The 18978-nt window shown below is 39.3% G+C and overlaps 1 protein-coding gene across 2 annotated transcripts in view; it reads right to left on the bottom strand.

Moving 5' to 3' along the window:
- Positions 1 to 18978, bottom strand: part of SPG11 (spastic paraplegia 11 (autosomal recessive)) — an 86332-nt gene that overhangs the window by 55993 nt on the left and 11361 nt on the right. For both annotated transcript variants that reach the window (XR_001364258.1, XM_005877529.2), the window contains exons 5-15: positions 17203 to 17340; positions 16602 to 17050; positions 15915 to 16060; positions 12083 to 12215; positions 8936 to 9091; positions 8371 to 8546; positions 5043 to 5219; positions 3408 to 3479; positions 2997 to 3124; positions 2501 to 2676; positions 1589 to 1802 (exon numbers count right to left, since the gene is read on the bottom strand). Coding sequence is in view for 1 of the 2 variants with exons in the window: in XM_005877529.2 (XP_005877591.1) it covers positions 1589 to 1802; positions 2501 to 2676; positions 2997 to 3124; positions 3408 to 3479; positions 5043 to 5219; positions 8371 to 8546; positions 8936 to 9091; positions 12083 to 12215; positions 15915 to 16060; positions 16602 to 17050; positions 17203 to 17340 (1965 nt within the window). In the remaining variant the exon portion in view is untranslated. The remainder of the gene's footprint in view (positions 1 to 1588; positions 1803 to 2500; positions 2677 to 2996; positions 3125 to 3407; positions 3480 to 5042; positions 5220 to 8370; positions 8547 to 8935; positions 9092 to 12082; positions 12216 to 15914; positions 16061 to 16601; positions 17051 to 17202; positions 17341 to 18978) is intronic.

Raw genomic sequence — 18978 nt, 5'->3', positions numbered from 1 at the left:
CTCCCCAGGGCCTAGGCCAGGGAGGAGCCTGCAACTTAGGTATGTGTCCTTTACTGGAACCGAACCTGGGACCCTTCAGTCTAGACGCTGATGCTCTATCTATCCACTAAGCCAAACCGGCTAGGGCTAGAAGATTGTTTTTTAGACACCCTTTTCAAGTTAAGGGAATTGCATCTATTCTTAGTTTGCTAATGGCTTTTATCATAAATAGATGTTGAATTTTATCAAATGCGTTTGTGTATCTATCAGGGTGGTATTTTTTCCCTTAATCTGTTAATGTAGTAGATCTCAATAGTTCATTATCATAATTCATGTTAAATCATACATATATTAGCTATTTAATCAAATATTAACCAAAATAATTAATAAGCATACAAGTTATATTAAACTTACTTTTAATAGGAGAATTTAGTGCAATGGGAAGAAGAATGACTACAAAGACAGGGGTAAAAAACGAATTAAAGCCTATAAGTACTGGATTGGGCAAAGCTCTTTTTTTTTTTTAAATATATATATTTTTTAAATATATTTTATTGATTTCTTACAGTTTTTGATAGAGAGCTAGAAACATCGATGAGAGAGATCAATCAGCTGCCTCCTGCACGCCCTCCACTGGGGATGTGCCCGCAACCAAGGTACGTGCCCTTGACCGGAATCGAACCTGGGACCCTTCAGTCCGCAGGCCGATGCTCTATCCACTGAGCCAAACCGGTTCGGCTGGGCAAAGCTCTTAACTTCTCTGGATTCCACAACTTTAAGTTGGGTAAATAATACAGCTATACTTCCCCAATAAGTATAACTATAAAATAAAGTAATATATGGGAAGTAAGTTTAAGAAACTTAAAAAATTAACACATTTAAGTCTCCATATATTATTTTGATAGCTTAGGACAGTGGTCGGCAAACCGCGGCTTGCGAGCCACATGCGGCTCTTTGGCCCCTTGAGTGTGGCTCTTCCACAAAATACCACGTGCGGGTGCGCACGTACAGTGCGATTGAAACTTCGTGGCCCATGTGCAGAAGTCGATATTTTGTGGAAGAGCCACACTCAAGGGACCAAAGAGCCGCATGTGGCTTGCAAGCCGGGGTTTGCCGACCACTGGCTTAGGAAGATAGATTAGGTTGAACAATATGAAATAGCTGATTATTCATCCATTTTTGACCCACACAAATGGCAAGTTCACATGGTTTGATCTAAGAGAATTATTTTTAGAAATTAAAGTTTAAAGTCTTTCCTTACCACTTCAGAAGTCCCTTCCCCTCACTAATTTCTTACCTGAGTAATCCTCTTTAGTTCAAGACCATACATAGCATATGGCTTCAGTGAGAAGAGTGGGAGACATTACAGGATACTAAGCTCTTGCCCTTGGTCCCTGTAGCCCCACTGACAGCTTACCATTTCCACACCAAAGCAAATATAGAATTTGAGAGCTTAGTCACTATAATGCTAAAAACATGTGATTTTAAAACCTCAATAATGCCCTTTCAATTTTAAAATACTATGAAACAATGTTCCATTGAATTCATGGCACTGCAAAGGAAACATTACAGAATTATTTCTTATTACTCTTCCCCACAGTTATAGTACCTGGCCAGCTCATCTAAAATTTTATTCCTCATGTTGTTGTTGCAGCAAGTACCCTGATCAATAATATCAATAGTCAGAGGAGGCCATTTGTTCTGCTGAAGTGAAGAATAACTATTCTGGGTTTGAAATTCTCCAATCCACGAGGTAATGCTTAGCCAATCATGGCGAGCTGTGAGGTATCTCCAGAGGGCTTCAGGGGAATATGATTTATATTCTACATTAAGAACAAAATACATTTTAAAATAGCAATGAGTTATGATTATTGACACAAAACTCAACACTAATCAACTGAGTAAATATGACAAAATGGACAAATTTTTATATATGAATATTCAGGCCCTTTTCTTCTACTATTTTCCTCTTTTATGTTGCTGTTCATTTTATAATCAATATTCAGCTGGAGGAAGAGCAAAATGTTGCTTATTAGTACCGTTGTTAAGTAAAACTTGGGAATTAGCTGTCTGTTTCATTTATCTTTTCAGGTCTCTTTCCCCCTTTTCTTTTTCTTAATGTAAATGAAAACTTTGGCTATAATAATAAACATGAATTTGACACCCTCTGAATTACCACTGTTTACCATTGTTAGTTATTCCCTGGAACCCCAACTGATATAGATCTTTAGTTTACACAAGAAACTCAAAGACTATTGGGAAAAATAAAGAATGTCACTTTGAGGCAAATAAGAGAACTCAGCCTTGAAGTCTCAATTTACTGAAACATACAACTTTTTTCTTTCACTATTACAAGTCCCTTACAGAAACCTTGAGATAAGAAGTCTTACTGACTTGCATTTTAAAGCAACTGAATTTTTTCCTCCCAAAGGAATTCTAAAATGGAGAGACACCAAAATATACTACAGCTTAATTTAATACTCATTCAATATGTTCAGATTTCAGGCTTTCTCACACTTGCCTTCTGGATTTATCCTGGGAAGGAGGATAGATTCTTGTGTTAGTTGGTTCCACCACTGAGCCCAATTTAATGCAATTCTGTGGTTCTGTTTATTAAGTTTATCTTTATGATCATATTTCAGGAATGAGTCCAAAACAGACCTGTGCTTGAAAAAGTCTTGCTCCATTATCCAATACCTGAAACAGTGATATAGTTTTTTTTTTTAATTTTGAAGGAAAAAGCATCATTTCTCTTTATCTGCTCAAAAACTATTGTTCTTTTGGGGAACACATACTTTAATATTCATAATGTTATATTTATTATCTTAAAAATATATATCTGATTATGTGCATATTGAAAGAACAGGAAATACCTGAGTCTCTTATGGACAAGTTTTACCTTCATAGGGAATATAAGCTCAGTTCCACTGAAGAAATCTGTGCTCACTAACAATTAAAAACTAAACACGATCTAAAATATTCTTCCCATATTACCAAAAGGGGGCTAATGAGACTACCTGGGAAAGGACTGGATCTGCATATTTTCTTGCAAATGTTCTGAATAAAACTTCTCAACTTGATGCACGAAGTCTATAGTTCTTTTCTCTTTTTCAGAAAAAGAATTTTTTTCTTTTAAAATTTCAACCTTGAATAAAAAGTAAAGCAGTGACCTCACAAAAATCAAGTACATTGCAAAACAAATGTCATGAAATTACATGCCACCTAAGAATTATATTTTGCATTTTTGAGGTAATGTATATATTCACACAAATTTTCCTTTACCACAAAGGCAAAGTGATCATTTAAAAAGATAAAGAAGTTATCTTACTTTTACTTACTGGATGTCAGTTGAATTTTAAAATAATTTATTTTTAAATTTCACCAGGTTTACTAGAAAATGTAAACTACATAGTCTCACCTTTACCTACCAAAAAGTCCCGTATATTTTTATCAGTTGTATAGAAGCATATCTTGAGCAACTGGTCTTTTACATCAAAGCCCTACAATAAACATAGAAAAAACTTAATTTTGTAATGGAGCTATTTTAAATATAAATATATATGTTGTATACAGAAATACTCTGTTATACACATGTATAAAATTCCACAGCTTTCCTGCTCTTGTGAACATTCATTTTCTACATTTATCATACATATTTACTGCCTCTGCCTAAAGTCCTTAAGCATTTTGCCAGAATAAAGGCAGCACATCGAACAATTTAAGGTAATAACAGGCTACCATTGGACCAAAACTACAGGTATCTGCTATGATGGTTCACTTAAAAACAAAAGTCAATACAAATAACAACTCTTACGTAGTTTCACTCCTCTACACTTCCAGTAAGTTGCCATGGCTAAGACCCTGACCATGAAGATTAGGGCCACAACTTAGTTTAGTCCAGGAGTCCTACCTCTAGGATTTCTCCTCCTTAAATGAAGTAAAACCATGGAGCACGAAGCAAAGATATAGGCTATTAGAAAATTCAAATGGAGGTGTAAGCGGTCACATGCACAATATAGAATTGCCCCCAACAAATAATAAGATCCTATGTAGGCTTGGCCTTGTGTGAAGCCTTCGACGAAAAACACTGCCTACTTCTAACCAAAGTGCTAAGTCTAACAGAGAGCAAATGATGGAAACTTGAATCAAAAATATCTTCAAGAACCCGGCCAGTGTTGTTCAGTGGTTGAGTGTCGACCTATGAACCAGGAGGTCACAGTTCCATTCCCGGTCAGGGCACATGCCCAGTTGAGGCTTGATCCCCAGTATGGGGTGTGCAGGAGGTAGCCGATCAATGATTCTCTCTCATCATTGATGTTTCTATCTCTCCCTCTCCCTTCCTCTCTGATATCAATAAAAATATATTTAAAATATATATATCCTCAAGAAAGTTCTCAGTACCCAAAAACCATTTTAGTATTACTGTCATTATTTCCTACTAAAAGTTACACAAATTTCTTAGTCTGTGATACAACTATGAATACAAATCAATTCTTTTTTGGGGGGCGGGGGGTAAAATTTTGGCTTTATTATTTGCTATTCAGTAGGTCAACTCAAGCGCCTGTCTACATCTTGTGGGGTGGGGAAGGCTGGGCCTTGGTCAACTGTGGCCTTTCAAGTTACAAATCAGTAACAGCAGTCCAAAGGTGGCCAACACGTGTTGAGTTCATTGCATCATTGCAAACAGAGAAAAATCTTGTCTCCTCCTGACCAGACACCCAAAAGGTTATAAAAGAAATGTAACTAAGCTCCGATTTGAGCATTTGTACTAAAAAATTTAAGCTTCACCTTGGCCTTTTTAAAGGATTAAGGCCTTCCATGTCATAAAAATATTCATTCTACCACATCTACATAAAAAGGCTGCACATTCTCATCATATCAGTATGTAGTTCCATTGCAACTATGAGATAAATGACTCACACTGGCTGGAAACAAGTCTGATTTCCCAATGACCAGGGCAGTCATAAATAAATTCTTATATCAACCAGAAATGGTATTAAGTACATAGAGATCTTCTCTTACTTTAGGGACTTTAAGATCAGACAAACGGATTATGTACTCACCATATTCTTTAAAAGTTCAGAGGCTTCCTTTACATTGTTCTTTTTCAAATTGTCAAAGACCAAATCGAGGCCAATTTTAATCAGCTCTTCGAGTCTTTGAGCAGGGTGACTATTAATCCTGAAGAAAGTTTGTGCCTCTGGTATTTTGTTGTTTAAAATGGCATTGGCAATAACTTCCTAGGAAAGGGGGGGGGGGGGGAATCCGCTTTTTAAGTTCCATTTTATGATTATCAACATGGACTTACACGTTTGAGGACCCACCCACTACAGAACTTTTACTGAAAATCTACTACTACATTTGGGTCTTTGCACGGAGGATATAAAGTTGATTGAAACACAGACCCTGCTGTCCAAGAGCTTTTAGACTAGTGGAAGACACACAAATAAAGTGCTGATTATAGTTCTGTATGATAAAGGAGAGGATACAGGTGTCACCCAGGGTCCTAGAGAGGAGGGTTCAGAAGAGAATCATCTAAATAAGAGAAAAGAGGACAAGAGTTCCGAAAAGAGGGAAAATTATGTGCAGAGGCATAAAGACAAGAAACAGCATCAGGGAACTCCAAATTACTCAATAAAACGGGGGGGGGGAGGGGGCGGGAAGCTGAGGAGAGTAGCAGATAAACTTGAAAGAAAAGCAGAGGTTCCATCATGAAGCGCATTGTGTGTGAGATGGATTTTATCCTGAAACTCATGTGGAACACTAAAGGATCTTAAAAGGGTGAGATGGTATAATCATATATTAATACACATATATGTATATATATCGGGAAGAATATTCAGGCAGCAATGTGGAGAATGGACTGAAAGGGATTCAAGGTCAAGACAGTAAGGCATTAGGTTACTGCAATAATATGAGTAAGAAGAAATCAAGCATAAATTGAAGGCCTAAACCCAAGAGAGAATAGAAAGGAAGTAAATCCTATTAAATCATGTGCAAAATTGTGTGTATGTGCACACGCATACATTAATGTGGATGTTTTTGGAGGCAGAGTTCAAGTAGTATAGTAGACTATAATCTCCCTCGAAATTAAAAACCAGTGATTTTGAGTAAAAAGAGCAGAGGACCATGGATTGAGCCTTGGAAGACATTAAAGGGGGGTGCAAAGTGGGGAAGAGAAGGTGAAACCTGCAAAGGAGACTGGAAAAGAGAAGCCAAATAAAGTAGAAAAAAAATCAAGTAATTTTTGGTTAGAGAATAAATAAGAGATACAGAAAATGCAGTTATACTAGGTACTTTACTTCCCTATGTCTCCACCCCAAGAACAGCAGTCCTTTGAACCTGGCAGCCTTTCAACCTTATCACTTTCACTCCCTACTGATACTGATCAGCTGGGTTAAGTTATTTTGGCCTTTGACTCTCTAAGTCAGCCGCGGGCCGGAGGCCCGTTTGAAATGAATAAAACTAAAAAAAAAAAAAGACCGTACCCTTTTATGTAATGATGTTTACTTTGAATTTATATTAGTTCACACAAACACTCCATCCATGCTTTTGTTCCGGCCCTCCGGTCCAGTTTAAGAACCCATTGTGGCCCTCGAGTCAAAAAGTTTGCCCACCCCTGCTCTAAGTGGTTGGAGGGATTCTTTCAGTCCTAGTCTAGTACACTAGACTAGTTTGGTTGTGTTAACCTCTATTATAAAAAGAAAGGCAAGCAAATGAGCACAGAAAATTTAACTGGCAAAATACCTTAACTAGAATCTGAGATAGGACTCAAATCAAGTATGCTTCCAGGTGATAATGTCATAAAATAAAAGTTTCCTAAGATTGAATCACCAGCAGCAATTCAAATATCAGGCAGAATGCATAAGTCCAAATGTCAGGCCCTTGCTCAGCCTGTGTGGCTCAGTGGTTGAGTGTCAACCTATGAACCAGGAGGTCACAGTTCCATTCCCAGCCAGTCAGGGTACATGCCCAGGTTGCGAGCTTGATCCCCAGTAGGTGTGTGCAGGAGGCAGCCAATCAATGATTCTCTCTCATCATTGATGTTTCTATCTCTCTCTTCCTCTCCCTCTCTGAAATCAATAAAAATATTTTTTTTAAAAACAAACAAAAGTCCAGCAGGCTAGAGCAGAGAGAGGAGAGAAGGGTTTCTTTGGGGTGACAGGGAGTCCGTAATTAGTCCCAGCTAAAAGCAGTGCCTGCCTCCCTGATTTTACACTGGATCACCAGATTCCTCCCCAATTCCCCCTACTTTTTAAACAAATGCTCTTTGATGACATTTGTAAGAATGGGTGGGAGAGTCCCTGTGGGTAGGGGAGGGAAACAAGCCCCTTTGGGCATAGCCTTAATGGATGGATGGAGCGCACAGGACAGTTTGGGGACAGATTACCACAGGAAATGTGCAGAATGGGAATGGGGGAGGGTAAGGACCCTAGAGATCTACACTAATAAAAGACAAAGATGCTAACTGATCGTACCTTTGCTACGCCCATCAGCCAATTAGAAGAGTATGCAAATTAACCTAACAAAGATGGCCGTTAAATTTTCATACTGCGATCCGTCGCCTGCCCCGCCGCCATCCGGGCCTGCCATCTGCGACCCGGGGAGGTGGGGCAGGCACTGCGGGATTGGGCCTGCCATCTGCCACCCAGGGAGCGGGCCTAAGCCAGCAGGTGGTTATCTCCCAAGGGGTCCCAGACTGTGAGAGGGCACAGGTCGGGCTGAGGGACCCTCCCCCACCCCCCGTGCGGGATTCGGGCCTCTAGTACTATAATAAAAAGGTCAGGTCTCTGCCCTAGCTGGTTTGCTCAGTGGAGAGAGCATCGGACCTCAGACTGAAGGGTGCTGGGTTCAATTCCAGTCAAGGGCACATACCTTCAGTTGCAGGCTTGATGTTCAACTCTGGTTGGGGTGCCTGTGGGAGGCAACCAATCGATGTCTCTCTCACCTCAATGTTTCTCTCTCTCTCTGCCTCTCCCCTTCCCTTCCACTCTCTCTAAAAATCAATGGAGAAATATCCTTAGGTGAGGATTAAAAACAAACAAAACCCACAAAATAAATAAGTAAATAAAAAATACATATAAAAAACAAAGATTTAATGGCCCTAACCATTCAGGGAGTGTTGCTCATGGGTTTGGGGTTGGGTATTTGTAACTGAAGCCAAGTAGGAGATGTGGCACTAAGAGGGAGCCTATCTGTATTCTGAATTAAATAACAAAGCTTGTAAACATAAATTTGAAGTTGTGCCCAGAGATTTCCAAATCTACAAAACTTAAAGCCCTTGCCAAAGTTTTTGAATCACAGTGTAGAGTCTAAATTCTGTTTCCTCTGTTGTTTTCTAAGATCCTACGAATCTGGCAAATAAAAGAAGTGATAATTACTCATATTTACCTCAATGCTGAGTTTCTCCCATATAGTGCTCTCCTTTACTTTGGGGACATTTTCATTTACATCATATTCATCTAAAGCATCTGTTAGCTTCCAAGGAAACTTTATCATGAAGGTTCTAAGTTCATTAATGTAGCTGGTCAAAATGTTCACTCCTTTCTGTAGATGTTCATCTAACCCTATGGAAAACACCAACATAACAACTTCATATACACATAAAAATATGTGTGTGTATATATAGAGAGAATATATCAACAGCTGTTATGAAGAATTCTAGAAAATGCCAAAATTCAAACTCAGTGTTTTTAAAATTTCAAACAAAAAAAATCTGAGCTTTTTCCTATTTACAATTAGTTCTGTGATTTAATACAACCCTTCTCACAATGATTAGTCCTTTCTGCCAACTTTCCCAGTGTTAGAGCCCATATCACTTACTCAGCTACATATTGATTTTACCCAACTTGAGTAAATGACACTCCATTGGCTTATGTATTCTCATGCAATATGCTCACTTATACCTCTAACACAGGAATAGGACAATTGCACCCTTCTTTGCTGCTATTCTTACCTTCACTGTGAATAAAAAGCTCCTTTATTTGCTTGTTAAGGAAGGACAGTGTAAGATTAAGTAATTGTTCTGAAAAGTTTTTGCTTTGGGTTTCAGAATTACTTTCTCTAATTGCTGAGCAAAGTAAATCCAATGCTGGTGTCAGCTCTTCCACATCTGAGAAAGAATGAGAGAAATTAATTAACATGAAGAACACCAGGATATTCCCAATAAAAACAACATATCCAAAAATACCATGTTGCAATATTTTAAAACATAAAATGAGGACCGCCCAGCCAGTGTGGCTCAGTGGTTGAGCACCGACCTATGAACCAGGAGGTCACAGTTCAATTTCCAGTCAGGGCACATGCCCCTGTTGTGGGCTCAATCCCCAGTAAGGGTCATGCAGAAGGTAGCCGATCAATGATTCTTATCATTGATGTTTCTATCTCTCTCTCCCTCTCCGTCTCCCTTCCTCTTTGAAATCAATAAAAATATATTTAAAAAAAAAAAAAGAACAAGGACTAATGTCTAATTCTCAAAAAAGCTCACAAAACTTTTATAAAATTTTACTATCTGCAAACTTTAGTGATTCTACTTACTACTAGTCATTATTTACTGGTACTGTATTACAATAACTATCATTTTGCCACCTACTCTATCTTAAGTTTTATAAATGCTATATCATTTATTCCTTTCAACAACCTGAGAGGTAAATGTTACGGCTCCATTTCCATAGATGAGGAAACTAAGGTTCAGAAAGAATAAATAACTTGCCCAAGCTAATTTGGAAAGTAAGTAGCAGAGTCAAAATTTGAAGTTAAGCCTGTCTGATTCCAAAACCATTACCTTAAACATGCAGGTGAAAGCAAGGAATATGGGCCCCTGAATCTCCAATTTGTCAGCTACAGGCCCTAATAAAGTGATTCCTGTTTATCTCAGCATCAGCTCTAGGACTTTATCTGTGTGAGTGACAAGGATAGGAAACATGGATTTCCTCTGGGAGAGCAGATAAAGCTATTCCCATGCTCCTTATTTCCCGACTCTTCCCCCTATCCTTTAGGGCAGAGCAATACAGGTGACAGTGAACTGATGAGAAATCACGGACCACCAAAAAGCAGTAGTGTATAACAACCATATAATCACTGATGGTCCATGCCACTCATCTACCTTAATCCCATGTGCCATGACCTGTGAGGCTATCATGGCAGCCAAGGAGGAGCCATGGCAAAAAGAATTATTATTGGCAATACAACCACAACACAATTGTTGGACTAATACAACATGATAATATTTTTTATGTATTAATCCTGTAAACCAAAAGTATAAATAAACATTATGAGCTGTTTGAACCTAAGGATATTTCCTAAGCATGGACATTTTTTAAAAATATGTTTTTTATTGATTTTACAGAGAAAAGAAGGGAGCAGGAGAAAGAGAAATATCTATGCGAGAAAGAAACATCGATTGGTTGCCTCCTGCACACCCCCTATTGGGGATCAAGTCCGTAACACAGGCATGTGCCCTAATCAGGAATTGAACCAGTGACATGTTGGTGCATGGGACTATACTCAACCAACTGAGCCACATTGGCCAGGGCGGTATGGAAATTTTTGACAGGATCAAATGTCAAGGACCATTTGGCATGAACCAATATGCTCATGGAAGTTTATGACAGGACCAATTTTCAAGGACCTTTGGATTTGGACCAAATGTCTTTGGATATTTTGGAGAGAATCAAATGTTCGCTAATCCCATAGATAATTAGCATATCTATTATTAACAAGAAAGATGTCTATAATATGTCATCAAGTAAAAAAATTACCTATATATATAAAAGCCTAAGCGACCAAATGACTGAACGACTGGATGCTATGACGCACACTGACCACCAGTGCGCAGATGCTCAACGCAGGAGCTTCCCCCTGGTGGTCAGTGTGCTCCCCCAGCAGGAGCACCAGAAGCAGGGCTCACGATTGGGGAGCACAGCTGCAGCAGCATGAGCCTCTCCTGCCTCTGTGGCAGCACTACCAAGCAGCGGCAGAGGCAGACGCAGTGGGGCTGCAATGAGTGGGAGCAGTGCGGCTCCTCCCCAGCTGCCTGCCACTTCACACACTACTACATCCCCCGAGGGGTCCTGGATTGCGAGAGGGCGCAGGCCAGGCTGAGGTACCCCACCAGTGCACGAATCCATGCACCAGGCCTCTACTAAGATTATAAACCTTTTGTATGGGGGAAACATACTTTGTTACCCTTGCCTCTGAGGATAGGATCTATATGGCTACCTGGCCCAAGAATAAAAGCTAGCTTTTCTGTTTATTAAAAAGGAAAGCCCAAATCTTGAAAAGCATTGGTAATACAGCAGATGAGTCAGGCTGAAAATTCTTATAACAAATCCCAATCCATAACTCAGCCAGCTGCACTGTCACTGTACATCCCAGACAGCTCTGCACTCTCACTGTGCATCTCAGACAGCTCTGCACTCTCACTGTACATCTCATCCAGCTCTGCACTGTCACTTAGCTCTGCACTCTCACTGTACATCTCAGGCAGCTCTGCACTGTCACTGTACATCTTAGACAGCCCTGAACTCTCACTGTACAACTCAGACAGTTGCAAGAGCACACAATTTTTCAAATAAAAATTTTATTCTATTTTGTATAAAAACCTTCTGAATTTGAAAGAGCATCTCTTCCTTCATACTAAAAATATGAAACACAGTACAGGACATGAACAATAAACACCCCACTTAGAATGAGAACATTTATATGTTCTCACAACTCAAGTTTCCACCAACTAAATGAAATCTCATGACTGAGTTTCGGTAAATAAATAAGTCATCAGAAAATACAATGATAATTTGGAAGTGATTAAAAAGATAAAATGAGCTGGCTGTGTGCTCAGTAGTTAAAGTGTCAGTTGATGCACTGAAGGGTCATGGGTTTGATTCCTGGTTAAGGGCACCCACCTGGGTTGCATGTTCAATCCCTAGCCCCAGTTAGGGCACCTGCAGGAGGCAACCAATCGATGTGTCTTTCTCTCTCCCTCCTCCCCGCTTTTTCTCTCTCTAAAAAAAAAAATAATGAAAAAAATACCCTCAGGTAAGGATTAACAACAACAAAAAGGTAAAATACTAAACACAAATGTAGACATCTTTCTTTTACTTACTTCTTAAATATAATTGTGATGGAAAGTGATCAAACTGATCAGCTACAGAAGATTTTGGGGATGGATTCAAAAGATTTTCCTTGCTCTTCAAAAAGAAATCTACTGTGTCCAGCTGACGATTTTCTATTCCTGCCTGAAATGGGAGAAAAAAATTACAATAGGAAAAAAGGCGGGAAACAAAAAAATATTTTTAAACTTCAGAACTTAAATGTGCTGAGACTGAAGACACAAACCTATCTTTAGGAGTACCTCGGTTCTAGTGAGGATTCTGACAATGACTAATTACACAATCTGGGGCAAGTGTCTGTAACCTTTCTGAACATTAGTTTCTGCTTCACCAGAAACAGAAGGTTAGATGAAAACACCTTTCCAGCTCTACTACTGTTCTATAATCCTAAAACAATTCAATGCTAGGTACTTGTGAATCACCCTTACAATTATGTTATAGTCTATTTAAATTAACATGTTAAAGCAGTATGATATAAAGTTAACTGAAAAGCAGGCTAAAAAAAGACTACCATTTCTGACTAGGTATCTTGAGGAACCTCTCCATAGAGAATATTTAGAAATCACAGATGTAAAAAATGTGTATGTGTGAATCTTTAAATGTTCAGTTGAACAAGAAAGAGAGAAAAATTCTCATGGGATAAAAGCAAATTTTCCTTTCCCCCTATTACTCAAACATTCTACAATGATTATTTTGCAGTATATAAAAGTAAATTTTTCAACATATGGTCTGGAACATGAAAAAGAATTAAGTCAGGATTCTTCCTTTAGGTTGGATTCCTTCCTTATACCAATACAAAAATTAATCAAAATGCATCATATACCTAAAATGTAAGAGCTAAAACTATAAAATTCATAAGAGTAAATCTCAGATTAGGCAATGGTTTCTTAGATATGACACCAAAAGTACAAGTGACCAAAAAAAATTTTTTTGACCATCGAAATTAAATAAAAACTTGTGTTTCAAAGAACACCATCAAGAAGATGAAAAGAAAATCCACAGAATGGGAGAAAATACTTACAAATCTTACATCTCATAAAGGTCTACAATCCAGGACATATAAAGAACTCTTAGAGCCCTAGCCTGTTTGGCTCAGTGCATAGAGCATCGTCCTGTGGACTGAAGGGTCCTGGATTCAATTCCAGTCAGGGGCACAAGCCCAGGCTGTGGGCTCAACCCCAGTGGGGGGTGTGCAGGAGGCAGCCGATCAATGATTCTCTCTCATCACTGATGTTTCTCTTTCTCCCTCTCCCTTCCTCTCTGAAATCAATAAAAATATGCTTAAAAAAAGAACTCTTAGAACTCAACAATAACACAAATAACTCAATTTAGAAATGGACAAAAGATTTAAATAGACATTTCTCCAAAGAACTAGATATACAAATGGCCAATAAGCACATGAAAACATGTTCAACATCATTAGTCATTAGCAAAATGCAAATCAACATCACAATGAGATACCGCTTCATTTTGACTTCGCAACCACTAGGATGGCTATAACACAAAAGGTGAACAGTAAGTGATGACAAGGATGTGGAACTACCATTGGAACCCTCATATATTGCTGGTGGGACTGTAAAATAGTGCAACTGCTGTGGAAATAGTTTGGTGGTTCTTAAAAAGTTAAATGGCCCAGTCATTCCAGTGCTAGCTGTATACCCAAGAGAAATAAAAACATAGAATGACACAAAAACTTACATCACTGTTCATAGCAGGATTATTCATAATAGCCCAAAAGTGGAAACAACTCAAACATCTATCAACTGATGAATGGAGAAACAAATGTGACATATTCATATAATGAAGCATTATTCAGCCATAAAAAAGAATGGAGTACTGAAACATACAACCTCATGGTGAACCCTGAAAACATGCTAAGTGAAAAAATGCAATCACAAAAATCCACTTAAATGAACTGTTCAGAAAAAGCAAATCCAGAGACAGAAAGTAGGTTCATGTTTGGGACTGAGGGTCCTTAAGGAATAGGAAGTGACTGCTAATAGGCACAGAGTTTCTTTTTGGGGTGATGAATATGTTCTGGAATTAGACAGTGATGATGGCTGCACAACTCTAAATATATTAAAAATTACTGAACTGTAGATGGATGAATTTTATGATATTTAAATTATCTACACTAATAAAAGAGAAATATGTAAATTGACCATCACTTTGCAAATGCCCACCAGCCAATCAGGAGTGAGTATGCAAATTAGCGGGACAAAGATGGCAGTGGCCACGGAGCCAGCCAGAGCGGGCAGGAAGCTTGGGTTGCCCCCGGTGATGGAGGAAGCCAAGCTTCCCACCGGCCCTGGCTGGCCGCTGAAGAAGGGGCTTGTGGGCAGCTGCCACGGAGCTGACCTGAGCACGGGAGGCTTGGGTCACCTGGGCCAGCCGCCGAGGGAGGGGCCTGCAAACGGCCCTCAGCCCCTTACCCAGGCTGGCCATGCCCCCATTAGGGTGAGGGTCCCGCTGGGGGTGTGGCCAGCCTGCAAACAGCCATCAGCTCCTCACCCAAGCTAGCCAGGCACCCCAGCGGGGACCCCCACCCTGCAGGCAGTTGGGGGCAACCAGGCTGGCACGGGAGGGCAGTTGGGGGCGAGCAGGCCGGCAGGGAGGGCAGGTGGGGGCAAGCAGGCCGGCATGGGGGGCAGTTGGGAGTGAGCAGGCCAGCAGGGGGGGCAGTTGGGGGCAAGCAGGCCGGCAGGCAGAGTGGTTAGGGGCAATCAGGCAGGCAGGCAGGTGAGCAGTTAGGAGTCAGCAGTCCCAGATAGCAAGAGGGATGTCCGACTGTCCCTGGGGATCGGGCCTAAACCGGCAGTCGGACATCCCCCGAGGGGTCCCAGATTGGAGAGGGTGCAGGCCGGGCTAAGGGACCCCCCGCTCCCGTGCACGAATTTCATGCACCAGGCCACTAGTATCTCAATAAAGCTGTCATTAAAAAAAAAAACTGGCACAGAACATTATTAACTTCTACTTTTTATCCTTTCAGGGCCTGTGTGATATAGTAGAAAGTGCCCTGACTTTGATTCTAGCTCCTGTCTTTATTAGTATGGCTATGGGCCACTCACTCAACCATTTTGAGCCTTAGGATTTTCATTCATAAAATAAAATGAATGAAAATTACCCAACCCATCTCATGTGGTTAATTTTAGGACAAAATTAGATAGTACAATTAAAAAGAGTGTTTATGAACTAAAATATGCTATAAAAATTCAGGTGATGTTTCTATAGCTGGATTATAATAGTAGGACTACCAGGTAGGAATAAAAGATTACTCCTGTTCAAGCTTTCTATAGCTTGCTTCCACTTTGTTTAGTCTCATTGGCTTATTGTTGCGTCTATTTCTTGTACCTTTTGTTTCCTTAAATAGTGTTTATTATAATCTTATATCTTTTAAAGCCAAAAAGTGTACACTGCTAAGCAGAATTAGGGTAATGAAATAACCAGAACTAAGCAAACAGATGGATAAAGACTATAGGGTTTTTTTTGTTGTTGTTTTTTTATTGCTCCTAGGTTAAGTGAATTCTCCCAAATCTTCAGTCATATAAGAGTACAGTGGGGCCTTGACTTACGAGTTTAATTCGTTCCATGACGGAGCTCGTAACTCAAATTACTCACATGTCAAATCACTGTGACGTTCGCTGCGCCAACTAGCGGTGGGGTATCTGAAGCTGGCTCGTAATCCGAATTTTAGCTCGCAACTCAAAGCAAAAAATCGGCCGAGGGACAGCTCGTATCTCGAAAAACTCATTAGTCGGGACACTCGTAAGTCAAGGCCCCACTGTATATGACAGAATATAAAGTTCTACAGAATTTAATTGTTACCTCTAGTGCATGTATGGGGATTGAGCACCTGCCCCAATCATTGAGATGGCAGAGAGTGTCCACAGTGCTGGCACTTCCATGGATCATTAGTCTATTTAAAAACTCCTCTTGGGTCAAACCAAACAAAATCAGAGAGAGTCCATTTTCTACATGAAAAATAAAAGTTAGCTTTAATAAATTAGTAGGACTTAGGCTTTAGGATTATGGCAGGAATTAATTTCTAATTATCCAATACTTCAGAACTAATTATAAATATATTTATTGGACACAAGGTACTATTATGACCTTAATTAATTCATCATGATTTTTCAATGTTGTTAAAGTGTTCTATTTTTAAAACACTGACCAAAAGGCAATTCTAGTAAGAACAATGCCGTCTATGAAATAGCACTAAATTTCACTTTTTTACTTTGTATTATCTTGCACAATCAATACCTGGAATCCTTAACTATTTAAAAAGATGTCACATTTCTGGTTTACTAAGTAAAACAATTAATAGCATGCTCTTAACACACAGAAATATATGATTACCAAAAGTGGGATACTAAAGACACAGGGTTAGTTCAATCATAACATTCACTTAGAGAATAGAGGAGGCACTAAAACCACCAGGGTAGCAGAAGTAAAACACATTAAAAGAAAACACGTCTTCTCAGCAATAGACAACCTGATACAAGACATTCTCACCTGTCAAAACAAGGCACAGTTGCTGGTCTCCACTATTATCTATAGGAATACACCTTTTGCCAAGGGAAAAGCACTGTATGCCCTCGATCTCCAAATCCCAAAGGACAATGGTACAGCTCATCTTTCCTACTGTCCAAGCAAACAGGGCAGTGAATCCTGTCACAGACACACATCTAAGCTCGATGGGTTCCTCTTGTTCACTGATGTGCATTATTTTCCATGCTCTTCCTGGATCACTGGTCTTGGCATGACTTTTCTGTGGAAAACTATACTGACTGTGCATTATGTCCTGTGGAATGAAGTCCCAACCTGGCACATTGGTACAATGGTTATTAGAGTCGGGGTACTCCAAATGCAAAATATCCTGGAACCATGGAGCACAGTGGGAAACCTCCATTGTGGAGCTCTTTATTGTTTCATTCAATGATAATAGCTGGGCTTTCCAAGACCTGGAAGACAGGGTAGAACCCACACCTGTTACAAGCGAAAGGCACTAATTAAGTAACACACTGAACAAGGAATAAAGTGCACTTTTTTAAAAAAGTGTCTATTTCTGACAAAAATGAAAATAATAAAGTAAATCCAAAAAGGGTTTCTGTACCTATCAACTTGGAAGGAAAACTTGGTCAGTTTCACGTTGTAGTCAGAATTCACAGGATCGTCTTCGTCTATCCCCTTAGCACCTTCAATAGGAATATCTTCTAGAGTTTTTTCACAAAATAGGTGTCCTGGGTGTTGCCTACATTTTAAAATAATAGGCACAGTAAAAAATGATGATCAAATCCAAATCCATTACTACTGCTCCAGCTAAAAATGGGGGGCGGGGGTAGCAAGGTAATCACAGAGAAGGGACAGTGCAGACAGTAAGTTTCTCTAAACAGGACTCCTTCTTATCTCTATTCTTATAGCAGAATCATAGTCAGCCTTTAAGAGTTTACCCTTTTGTAACTATGTATGTTGATGGATATTAACTAGATTTACTATGGTGATCATTTTGATAGATAGATAGATAGATAGATAGATAGTTAATAGGGTCATTATGCTGTACACCTGAAACTAATATGATGTTTTATGTCAATTTTATCTGAATTTTAAAAAAGAATATGACCCTTAAGAGCAGTTAGCTTTATAAAGATATAAGAGCATTTACTGTCTACTATATTGCAGATGTGATAAAAACTTTATATAAATTATCTTATCCAAGCCTTTCAACTTCCCTAAGAAATAAATATGCTCTCATTTTATAGATACATTAACTAAGGCTCAGAGAAACAGTGGAGCTGGATTTGAACCAGGTCAATGTCACTATAAAGGCTTTTAAGCATTCCCTTTATCGACACCACAAAGACAGGGGAAAGGCATAAAAACTAGGAAGACAAAGCAGGAGTGTGGGAGAGTACGTGCAGAGAGAGGGCTGTCATGTTTGAGAAACACATAAAAGGCTAGGGTGGCTAAAGCATAGTGAATGAGAAGCAAGGTGGTGTGAGATGAAATTGGAGAGGTTGGCAGGACAGATGGTGCAGAGCTTTATGGGTTATTAAGGACTTTTAGTTTTTAGCTTGGGGAGGGGAAAAGGAAGCTAAATAAGGGCTTTAGGCACAGGAGTGATATGGTCAGATGCAGAAGAGTAGCTGGGTTGAAAAAGGGATGCATTTAAACCCCAGGTACTTAGTTAAATTATTAACTATTAGCCCTTTCAACAATTTGAAGGTAGTATATAGACATGGATTTGTCAAGATGATGAAAATAAGTTATAGAAGGAAGGGTGATAGTGAAAAAAGATGATACATGGAAAAGGTATATACCCTGTCCCCAGATGTTAATACCTGGATATACCTCTTATAAGATTTTAACAACATCACTGATTGCTCTATAGAGGATGGATCTGAGGGGGTAAGAACAGACACGAGGAGACCAATCTTAAGGCTGTTAAGCTAAGTGACAATAGTGGCATGACGACAGAGGAGTTAAGTGAACAGATTTAAGAAACATTTATAACAATAGAATGGCTAGGATCTCATGATTATCTGGATGTAATACTTAAGAGGTTGAGGGAAAAAAAAAAGAGGTTGGAAATATAAAAAAGAGAGGAAATGGAAAATGGTCCCTGAGGAGGGAAGAAGTGAGATCCAGAGCACACACAGAGGGATGGGCTTTCATAGGATGCGGAAATCCTTCCATTGTAATAGGAGGGAAGACAGACAAGACGGGTAAAGAAAAGAGGGTTTGTAATTTAATGTGAAGAAATTTAATGGGATCTACTCCTTTATAAAGCAGGAAGCAAAGTCACCCAAGAAGAGGTGCGAATAAAGAGATGAATAGAAGGTTTGAAAAAAATGGAAGCTTAAAAAGATTGTTTTAAAAAATGGGCTCACAA

The sequence above is a fragment of the Myotis brandtii genome, unplaced genomic scaffold (assembly GCF_000412655.1).
Source record: "Myotis brandtii unplaced genomic scaffold, ASM41265v1 scaffold521, whole genome shotgun sequence".
NCBI lineage: Eukaryota > Metazoa > Chordata > Mammalia > Chiroptera > Vespertilionidae > Myotis > Myotis brandtii.
This window is presented reverse-complemented; position numbering and strand designations above follow the sequence as displayed.